The sequence below is a fragment of the Rutidosis leptorrhynchoides genome, chromosome 1 (assembly GCF_046630445.1).
Source record: "Rutidosis leptorrhynchoides isolate AG116_Rl617_1_P2 chromosome 1, CSIRO_AGI_Rlap_v1, whole genome shotgun sequence".
Classification (NCBI taxonomy): domain Eukaryota; kingdom Viridiplantae; phylum Streptophyta; class Magnoliopsida; order Asterales; family Asteraceae; genus Rutidosis; species Rutidosis leptorrhynchoides.
In genome coordinates this window covers 22,982,813-22,994,560 of record NC_092333.1, presented here as the reverse complement: position 1 = coordinate 22,994,560, position 11,748 = coordinate 22,982,813, and the positions used below count along the sequence as shown (strand labels likewise).

General features: G+C 33.9%; 1 protein-coding gene across 1 annotated transcript; it reads right to left on the bottom strand.

Moving 5' to 3' along the window:
• Positions 1–2,478: 2,478 nt before the first annotated feature.
• LOC139857697 (uncharacterized) lies at positions 2,479–4,987 on the bottom strand. Its single transcript, XM_071846526.1, has 5 exons — positions 4,881–4,987; positions 4,240–4,502; positions 3,924–4,069; positions 3,064–3,182; positions 2,479–2,877 (listed from the first exon to the last, which is right to left on the bottom strand). Exons 2-5 carry the CDS (start codon positions 4,452–4,454, stop codon positions 2,776–2,778), a joined length of 582 nt encoding a protein of 193 aa, XP_071702627.1. The 5' UTR covers positions 4,455–4,502; positions 4,881–4,987; the 3' UTR covers positions 2,479–2,775.
• Positions 4,988–11,748: the final 6,761 nt, after the last annotated feature.

The window sequence follows — 11,748 nt, the reverse complement described above, 5'->3', positions numbered from 1 at the left end:
AGAAAGTTTAACGTATTTCTTTTGAGGTTGGCTCGGATAGACTTCCAACACGTCTTAACTTATCGAGAAGATGCGTCGACATTCAGGTGATAGGATGTGCTTCATGCCCTTCATGCAATCAAAGTAGCGAATCGCTTCATCATGCCATGTTCGGATGCAATGGCACGGTTATTCTTTGGAGAAGAGTGCGTATTTGGGTTGATATTTCGCTCCCGGATTTCTCAGAATGGTCCAAATGGGTTTGCTTGTACGAAGACTGGATTGCACGCTCCGAGTCGAAGACAAGACTTTATGTGATCGTGGCATCGTTGGTGTAGCATATTTGGAGGTTCCGAAACAGTGTGATATTCAATTCTAGAGCGTTAAAGAAGTGTATATTATCATTTTGCTTATATTTGGTTGTTAAGTGGATGAAAAACGAAAGTAAGTTGGAACGATTGCCTTTCAAATCCATTGTAATTGTTTCCATGCCTTTCCTAGCTGCTCGCTAGGGGGTAGTCTTTTAATAAAGTTTGTTGTTCGAAAAAAAAAATGGTTTACAACAGATAAATGAATGATCATTTGGGAGGTAACTTTAATGTTAGTTTACTCCTAAGTTGTTGTCTAAACCACCTTGAAAACTTGCTTCCAAGAATACCAATAATGGAACAACCATCTATAGAAAGTTAATTGTTAAGAGTATTACAAATAACATAAGAAGCTCAAGATAAGTTAAGATCGTAACTACAAATATGTCATCTATTGAGACAAACCTCATGTGGAAAACACAATATTTTGGTTATTCCTACCGCTTCTCATCGGTATAACACTAAAGTAGACTAACGAACAGCAATCAACTACTTCTCATCATGGAATTAAATAAAAAATCGAACGGATCAAAAAAAGGAGATTGTGTATACAACTTTTCTTCGGTGTTATCGCTCAAATGTAGAAATAAGATCGTCAATTACATCTTCCCAATGATCGGTTGCTTCAAGCTACACATTCAGAAAACACCATAGGGTGTTATAGTTACTTGCATTTACACGTGGCATAATGGTTGGATGACTTTGGTCCGGTAATAAGTCCAAAATTTTTTGTCCAAACTATTTTGAATATTAATGAAAAAATTATTGTACTATACGTCTATATCTATTCTATTCTATAAAGAGTTTATAAATAAAGCATAATATATGAAAATTTCAAAAAAATCACTTTAAAAAGGCTGATCACGAGTATGAAGATCTGCACATAATTATCAACAGCAAAAGCAGTTCTATAGACAATAATATTAATTAGGAAACAACATTAACACAGCAAATCGACCCAATAAGTAGATGTGGCAAGATGGGTAGGTTGGGTAACTAGTCAACTGACTGATTTAACACTATCACCTGTTTGGCATGTTCCGTATCTACCTGAACAGAAATGAACCATTTGAGAAAAACAACCCAAATTGTCTCGCTGATAAGCTATTATTCAACATCTATAAAGCAAATCCACCCAATAATAACGTTCCGCGGTCGATCATGTATCTCCTTCTAGTACCTGTTTTATGTTTTGTGGTGTACTTATTCATAGTACGACTGGTGTTAGACATTGGTAGTTTAAAAGTAGACGTAGGTGTCAAAGACTTAAGTTTGAATTTCAACTTGTTAAACAATAACTCTGTTGCTACCGTAGCCAACGTGAGCTAAGGTAGCCACAAAGTTATTGTTTAACAAGTTGAAATTCAAATTCAAGTCTTTGACACCTACGTCTACTTTTAAACTACCAATGTCTAGCACCAGGCATACTATGAATAAGTACGCCACAAAACACAAAACAAGTACTAGAAGGAGATACATGAATCACCACCGAGGAACGTTATTATTCGGTGGGTTTGCTTCAAGAATTTGTTGTTTGAATTTGTTGAGAAAAGGTTTATTTGAGACAGGTTGGTTGAGAGAGTAAGTTTAATTGATAATGTTGGTGAACTGAAACCTCATTATATAATAAGAAGATGATATGATGATCAAGTTCATTATTGTTGAAATTTATTTGAAACTATATTCAGGTCAGCTTAAAACACTTTTTTCATGTCATATGTAATTATAGAACTATTTTAATGGACGATCCACATTGGTTGCTTGGGAATGATGATTTCCATTTTAAGTGAATCATCTTTAATTGATGATCATTTTGGTTTCTTGTAAATATATACAAATAAATAGATACCGATGGGTGCTCAAACTTTGATGAAAGTGAACACAATATTATAATTTACAAATTAATAGTTATAAATTATTTTAATTATAATTATAGTACATATAGCATTGAGTATATTTATATATTTATTAGAAAGATTCTCGCTACTCAAAGACGGAGCTACTAGCTACTAATTGTAAAGGAAAGGACAAGACCACCTTTCGAACTATTCTTTTTGCTCTTTAGTTGTTTGATTTTGTATATTATGGTTGTTTTAACTTGTATAACTAAATGGATTTGGCGAACGACGGCCCTAAGGGTTGTCTTACATTTATCTCCAACTTCTTAAGAATCATAGTAATCAGCTTCATAAACATCAGCATTTATCTGCTGAAGATGAATGTTATTCCTATTACTTTCTTCAACTGATTAGTAAACTAATACACAGCTGGAATGTATAGAATTACAAGGCATAGCAACAACAAAAAAACATATTAAACATCTATTGTTACTGCAAAGCTCAAATGCCCACTTGAAATGTAATCTTCCTGTAAGTTCTCCATGATAATGTCATCGATATAACACAAAAGTAGACTAATGAACGGCAGGTCAATAGAAGGAGATTGTGTAGACAACTTTTCTTCGGTGTTGTCGCTCAAATGTAGAAATAAGATCATCAATCACATCTTCCCAACCATCAGTTGCTTCAAGCTACACATTCAGAAAACACCATTAGGGTGTAATAATTGCTTGCAGTTACAAGTGGCAAATTGGTTGGGTGACTTTGGACGGGTACCAATTGAAGTTACCAAAAATAACCCATTGTAAATCAAATGGGTTGAAATTGCCACCTCTAATTAATAAAACAGAGTTTAAAAAACAGTAGATGGTACAGACCTCTTGACAAAGCGTTAAAGTTTGGCGAGCACCAACTGCAGCCTCCTCATGGTTATCTTTAACTTCCAAATTTATCACCAAAACAGGTTTTAGAAGTATTTGATCACGAGTATGAAGATCTGCACATAATTATCAAGAGCAAAATCAGTTTGATAAACTGTAATACAGTTACAAACTAGGATACGGCAGTAAGCCAGTAACACAGTAGTTAAACCCCAATAAGTAGATGTGGCAAGATGGATGGGTTGGGTAACAAGTCAAGTGACAGATTTATCACTATGACCCGTTTAACAGTTTCCGTATTTAGCTGAACGAATCGAACCATTTGAGAAAAACAACCCAATGGGACTCATTGATAAGTAAATGGGTCAAAATACCACCTCTACATATAAACATCATGTCCTTTGGGGCAGTTGGCTACTATTAATCTATTAGGTTCTTGTACAACCTTCAATTCCGCATTCATCATTATAATATGAAATAAGAATCTAACCATAAATCCAACTCCTACAAGTAATTATAAGTGATGATAGGTTGTTTGTCCTTTAACAGTTGAAGCAAGTTCATGTTGATTAATTGCTAATTGAAATATTTGATCATATTTATTTCTATAAAACCAATCTCATAACAATATTCATTCATGTAGCCATGTAGGGAACCTAGAAGGCCCAATCAATGCACTAACCCAAAAGCACCCAAATTAAAAAGAATGTAACTATGACATAAAGTTCATTATACAGTTGTTTTAATAGTCTAACCGAAAATATTTAACATGAGAAACAGCCATGTTACTCTGCAATACATACATGAATTGTCGAGACACACGTGACCCAAAAGATGTAAAGATGATATAAACCAACCTTCAACAACCATATCAAATACTTTTTCCTCGAAAGTGAACACGACATCAAAATGTCCATCCGTGCCATTTTCTTGCCAGCGTTGAGGTGCATTTTTAACCGTCAAGTTCCTCTTGAGCATGGGAAGTATACCATTACGCTTATAACTGTGCAATAATTAAGACTTAAGACTAACAATATCTTCACTAAAATCAAAAACTATAGAATTTAAACAATATCACTCTACTTTTCAAAATTATAAGTTATTAAAGCAATATATTCATTTCAAATTCATCTTCCAATTCAATTCATTTGTTCTTAAACATAACAAGGATACAGCTCGGGGTCTTTACGCCTGAGTTCCTCAAACATCTGCTTGTAAGGAGTGCCAAATTCATAAACATTCGGTTCTCTTAGCGAGGGACCAGGGAGCTTAACATGTGTACCCGTTCCATATGAACAAACATCAAAACCTTCTCTTTTAAGTAGAAAGTGAGCTTCCATACTTCGATTCTGATTCGACGAGCATACCATAGCATATCTCAGTCTCATTCTTACTAAATCTAACCCTAACCCCCAAAAATAAAACTTATAATTCGCCTGTTCAACATTGTAAAACAGATTCATCAGGTTAACATCATAACAATACAATCATTAAAAATAGGTTCACAGAACAACTAAATAATTTAGCATTGAATCATTAATTAAAGAGCTCCAACCTCCGATTTAAAGTAATTAACTGAAATCTAAATATTCATACAATTATAAGCATTCATGATAACAAAAGGCTGAAATTTGTGAGAAACCCTAGAATTAAAAGTACCTTGTACGGAAAAATACCTAACTATAACAAAAGACGTAATTTTCTTAACTTAGAATTAAGCACTATAATAATGGTGACTATTGATTGTGATATGTGTGCTAAATTAGCATTATGTGTGAGTGTGTCGTTTGTCTTTATGAAAGGTGTGAAATTACCGGTGAGTATCGCCGCCTGAGATAATCGAGAAGAATGCAAGTGACGGTAGCAATCGGAGGATAGTTACCGGGTGAAGTATTCTGCGTTTATAATATTTGGGCTTGTATAATGGGCCAAGACAATATATTAGGCTTCAAAGAAATAAATAGATATAGGGAAATTGTTCAAAATGTTATAATAATAATAATAATATAGATATGGATAGTCAATTTTGGTGTATACATATAGTCAATTTTGGTACACAAAGTATGTATTTTTATATTGAGATTTTAGGCTATAAATACTCATGAATGCAAGCATTAAACTTGCACCATTTCTCACACTTACAAAGTGTTTCTTTCTTTCTCTCCATTATCATCTTTGTTCTTACACTTCATTATTAGTATTCTAAATCAAGAATCAAATCACTAAAGGTAGTTATAAGCCTACTGAATTATAACATCAAGAATCAAACCACTAAAGGTAGTTATAAGCCTACTGAATTATAACACGTTATCAGCACGATAATCTTAATACTAAATATGGTTGGCTCTGCCACCAAAATGATATATGGTCGGTTATACCACCAAAATGATATATGGTCGGTTATACCACCAAAATGATATATGGTCGGTTATACCACCAGAATGATATAGGTCGGTTATACCACCTGAAAAAATATATGGTCGACACTGTCGCCAAATTTTCATTTATGTTTACTAATATTTATATTTTTGTTATATAACATTTATTTATGATTACTTACACATGGTCGACACTGTCACCTACTTATCATTTATGTTATATTAAATTTATGTTTAATGTTTATATACTTATGAATATAAATTGACTCTAATTTATCATGATGTTTGTTTTAATTTTTGATAATAGAAAATGTCGAATCTGGAAAAGCTTAAATTTACTCCTTTAGAATCAACTGGAAACAACTACATGCCATGGGTTATAAAAGTAAAAATGCATCTTAAATCAATGGGCATTCTTGAAACCATAAATGAAAACAACACTTGTTCTGAAAAAGAACAAGCTACGGCATGTTGCTTTATTCATCAACATATTGATGAATGCTTACAAAATAATTATGTGACTGTAGAAGATCCCCATGTTTTATGGGAAGGTCTCAAAAGCAGATTCAATAATCAAAGAGAAATTTTACTTCCAGCTGCAATGGAACAATGGAGAACATTAAGGTTCCAAGACTTTAAGAAAGTAAATGAATACAGCTCAGCTCTGTATAATACATGTTCACAACTTAAATTCTGTGGACATGAAATTAGTGATGCAGACATGATGGAGAAAACTTTCTCCACAATGAATGCTGCAAACATCACAGTGCAAAGAAATTTGAGAATGCTAAAGTTCAAAACATATCCTGAACTTAATTCATATCTCTTAGTTGCAGAGCAAAATGATGAGCTATTAATGAAAAATCAGCAATCCCGTCCTACTGGTACACTTGCAATCCCTGAAGCAAATACTGCAAATAATTATAAACAGGGACAAGGACGCGGGCAAGGTCGTGGTTATAATAACCATCACCATCATCATGCCAAAAGCCATAACTATGGTAGAAACCATCCTTATGGTAATGGTAATGGGCGTGGACGTGGTCGTGGTCGTGGCCGTGGTGGTCAAAGAAATAGTAATCCACGAAAATATAAATATCAACCACAAAACAAGCCCATTAAACAAGATGTTGAAGAAAATTCTTCTAAAAATTCTGAAGAATCTTGCTACAGATGTGGTAGAATGGGCCACTGGGCTAATACTTGCCGAACATCTAAACATCTTGTTAAGATGTATCAGGATTCGCTGAAAGGTAAAGAAAAGGAAGTAAATTTTGTGGATAATATTGATCCAACAGTCACTGAGAAACCATCTGATTTATATGAAGATTTCTTGAATGTTTAAGTTGTGTGCCTTTTGAAAAATAAACGATTTAATATCGTCTGTCTTTGTCATTATGTTTGCTAAATGTTTCAGTACTATCTATTTGCGTTTAAAATATTGTGTAATATTAATGTACTCACTATTTATTTCTTATATATGAAGTTCAATATGAATTTTGCTGGAATACAACATCAATCAAGTGGTGGAGATCTCTGTATAGCAGACAGTGGAACTACACACACTATACTTAAATCCGAGAAATATTTTATTGATCTAAAACCAATGGAAGGAACTATACATACAATATCAGGACCTGCTAACTTGATAAAAGGGATAGGAAAGGCAAATTTCATACTACCAAATGGTACAAAATTTTTAATAAATGATGCCTTATTTTCTCCCAAGTCAAGCAGAAATTTATTGAGTTTCTCCGACATATACCTTAACGGGTATGATTATCAGTCAGTGACAACAGAAAATGAGAAATATTTAAGTATCACTGACAAGAGTCATGTGGTTGAAAAACTGCCAAGACTTAGTTCTGGATTACATTATACACATATAAATGTACCAGAAATACATATGGTAGTTAACGAAAAATATATTGATCCTGGTGTATTCAGTTTATGGCATAACAGATTAGGCCATCCAGGATCAACAATGATGAAAAGGATTATTGAATGTACTCATGGACATCCACTAAAGGATAGAAAAATCCATCATGATACAATGGTTCCATGTACATCTTGCTCTCTTGGAAAATTGATAACTAGACCCTCACCACTTAAGGTTGAGAAAGAATCACCAATGTTTCTTGAAAGAATTCAAGGTGATATATGTGGACCAATTCATCCACCATGTGGACCATTTAGATATTTCATGGTTCTAATAGACGCATCTAGCAGATGGTCTCATGTTTGTCTGTTATCAAGCCGTAATGTGGCATTTGCAAAATTTCTTGCCCAAATTATTAAATTGAGAGCTCATTTTCCTGATTACACCATTAAAAGGGTGAGACTTGATAATGCTGGTGAATTTACATCTCAAGCATTTAATGACTATTGCATGTCTATAGGAATTGTTGTTGAACATTCTGTTGCTCATGTGCATACACAAAATGGTTTAGCCGAGTCATTGATTAAACGTTTACAGTTAATCGCTAGACCATTGATAATGAGAACAAAACTCCCTGTATCTATATGGGGTCATGCAATTTTACATGCTGCTGCATTGATTCGCATCAGACCAAGTGCAAGTCATAAATATTCCCCCCTACAACTTGCTTTTGGTCAAGAGCCAAATATTTCCCATCTTAGAACATTTGGTTGTGCAGTGTATGTTCCAATTGCGACACCACAACGTACAAAAATGGGTCCTCAAAGGAGGTTGGGAATATATGTTGGATATGAAACATCTTCAATATTAAGGTATATTGAACCTATGACAGGTGACGTTTTTACAGCACGTTTTGCTGATTGTCATTTTAATGAAACATTGTTCCCTAGATTAGGGGGAGAAATGAAAAATAAAGAAAATGATGTTTCATGGTGTGAACCTCAATTAAAGTATCTTGATCCTCGCACAAAAGAATGCGAGACAGAAGTTCAAAAGATAATGCATATACAAGAACTTGCAAATCAATTGCCTGATGCATTTACAGATACAAAAACGGTGACAAAATCATATATACCAGCAGTAAATACTCCAGCTCGAATTGAAATTCCAAAAGCTGGCAATAACGTCACTCATGAATCTTTGCCACGTCAGAAACGTGGAAGACCAATTGGTTCAAAGGATAAAAATCCTCGAAAAAGAAAATCAGCTGATAATGAAGTAAAAGAAAGTGTTCAAGAAGAACCACAAATCAGTACTCCTACTGCAGAGGAGATTGATGATGTCAATACAGAAATTGCAATCAATTATGCATATTCAAAAATATTATGGAACCGAAATGAAATGAAAAATCTTGATGAGAAATTTTCATTTAATGTTGCATATGACATCATGAATAATGATGATGATCCAGAACCAACATCTATGGTTGAATGTCAAAATAGACATGATTGGGCTCAATGGAAAGAAGCAATACGAGCTGAATTAGAATCACTCAATAAAAGAAAAGTTTTCGGATCCATCATTCTCACTCCTAAAGATGTGAAACCTGTAGGATACAGATGGATTTTTGTCCGAAAAAGAAATGAGAAAAATGAAGTTACAAGGTATAAAGCTAGACTTGTAGCTCAAGGTTTTTCTCAAAGACCGGGAATTGATTATGAAGAAACTTATTCCCCTGTTATGGATGCAATTACTTTTAGGTACTTAATCAGTCTGGCAGTTTCTAAAAATTTAGAAATGCATCTCATGGATGTTGTGACTGCTTACCTATATGGATCACTTGATAGTGATATATATATGAAGATACCTGAAGGATTTAAGGTACCAGAAGCATCAAATGCAAAACCCAAAGAAATGTATTCGATTAAATTACAAAGATCTTTATATGGGTTAAAACAATCGGGACGTATGTGGTATAACCGATTAAGTGATTACTTGATAAGCAAAGGGTATACAAATAACCTTACTTGCCCTTGTGTTTTCATTAAGAAAACAACATCCGGATATGTGATCATAGCTGTTTATGTTGATGATCTTAACATCATAGGTACAAATAAAGAGATCTGTGAAGCCATTCAACTTCTAAAGAAAAAATTTGAAATGAAAGATCTCGGAAAAACCAAGTATTGCCTTGGTTTACAAATTGAGCATATGCCTAATGGTTTACTTGTACATCAAACAACATATACTGAAAAGATTTTGAAACGTTTCAATATGGACAAGGCAAAACCATTAAGTACTCCTATGGTTGTTAGATCACTCAATGTTGAAGCTGATCCATTTCGTCCATGTGAAGATCAAGAAGACATTCTTGGACCAGAAGTACCATATCTTAGTGCAATTGGAGCTCTTATGTATCTTACAAATTGTACAAGACCTGACATTTCTTTTGCAGTTAATTTGTTGGCAAGGTTCAGCTCTGCTCCTACCAAAAGACACTGGAATGGGATCAAACACATATTTCGATACCTTCGAGGAACTACTGATTTAGGATTATTTTATTCTAACGAATCAAAACAAGATTTGGTTGGTTATGCAGATGCAGGTTATTTATCTGATCCACATAAAGCTAAATCTCAAACTGGATATGTATTCCTAAATGGAGGTACTGCAATATCATGGCGTTCTCAAAAACAAACACTTGTTGCTACATCGTCAAATCATGCCGAAGTGATTGCATTACATGAAGCTACTCGAGAATGTTTTTGGTTGAGATCAATGACACAACTCATTACTGATTCTTGTGGACTAGAACGCGATAAAAGTCCAACAACTATCTATGAAGATAATGCAGCTTGCATAGCACAGATGAAAGAAGGGTATATCAAAAGTGACCGAACAAAACACATACCACCTAGATTCTTCTCATACACTCAAAATCTCATTAAGGACAACCAGATTGAAATGAGATATGTGCAATCTAGCAAAAACTCTGCTGATCTTTTCACGAAAGCACTTCCAACTGCTATTTTCAGAACACACGTTCATAACATTGGCATGAGACATGTTCAAAAGATGTAACAGCTGAAGCGATGTCTACTTGAGGGGGAGTCAACTCCATGCTGCACTCTTTTTCCCTTAGCTAAAGTTTTTTCCCACTGGGTTTTCTTTAGCAAGGTTTTTAACGAGGCAGTAATTTATAGTTGATCTTCAACAAAATAAAATTGCTATCCAAGGGGGAGTGTTATAATAATAATAATAATATAGATATGGATAGTCAATTTTGGTGTATACATATAGTCAATTTTGGTACACAAAGTATGTATTTTTATATTGAGATTTTAGGCTATAAATACTCATGAATGCAAGCATTAAACTTGCACCATTTCTCACACTTACAAAGTGTTTCTTTCTTTCTCTCCATTATCATCTTTGTTCTTACACTTCATTATTAGTATTCTAAATCAAGAATCAAATCACTAAAGGTAGTTATAAGCCTACTGAATTATAACATCAAGAATCAAACCACTAAAGGTAGTTATAAGCCTACTGAATTATAACACAAAATACACTTTTTTTTTTTTTTAAGGCTTCAAATAAAATACATTTTTTTAAAAAAAAAATTTCTTTTTACACCATTCGGTAGACGGAATTTCTGTCTACCACCTTTATCTGTCGTCTACTACCATTTTTACAAAGTAGTAGACAGTAACAACAATGTAGTAGACAGTGAGAACAAAGCAGTAGACAGTCAATTACAAAGTAGCTGACCATCTACTGCCTTGTTGTTATTGTCTACTACCTTGTTGTAGGTGTCGACACCAATAATACATATCAGTCGACACCTATAACAAGGTAGTAGACAGTAACAACAAGGCAGTAGACGGTCAGCTACCTTGTAATTGATTGTCTGCTGCTTTGTTCTCACTGTCTACTACCTTGTTGTTACTGTCTACTACTTTGTAAAAATGGTAGTAGACGACAGATAAAGGTGGTAGACAGAAATCCCGTCTACCGAATGGTGTAAAAAGGCAAATTTTTTTTAAAAAGTGTATTTTGTTTGAAGCCTTGAAAAAAAAGTGTATTTTCATCAATTTCCCATAGATATATCGGATTATCAGTTAAATAGTAAATACCCATTTTTTCTACGTATATTTTTTACCTCATAATTCATTAAAAAAAATTTGATAATTTGTCCGCGTAAGTATGTAAGTTGCCTCTTTGCGGCCCCCGGTGAAAGCAATGACGCAAGGTGTCTTACTTGATAGAAAAGTCAGCGTTTAATTTTTCTACCCAGAAACTTAGCTGTTGATTTGGTTTTTATTTTTGTGCTACTCAGTTAATTGATATAGTTTAGATTGTAAATATGGGTTGTATACTCTTTTAGGCTACTTCACATACTGCATGCAGTGGCGATTCTAGGAT

Bases quoted from the DNA above. Each gene is read 5' to 3' on its own strand.
- LOC139857697 (XM_071846526.1), bottom strand. From the start codon at position 4,454: ATGAGACTGAGATATGCTATGGTATGCTCGTCGAATCAGAATCGAAGT. The intron at 3,183-3,923 runs GTTGGTTTATAT...AATTATGTGCAG, and splicing joins ATTTGATATGGTTGTTGAAG to ATCTTCATACTCGTGATCAA. The intron at 2,878-3,063 runs GTCTGTACCATC...CTGAATGTGTAG, and splicing joins CTTTAACGCTTTGTCAAGAG to CTTGAAGCAACTGATGGTTG.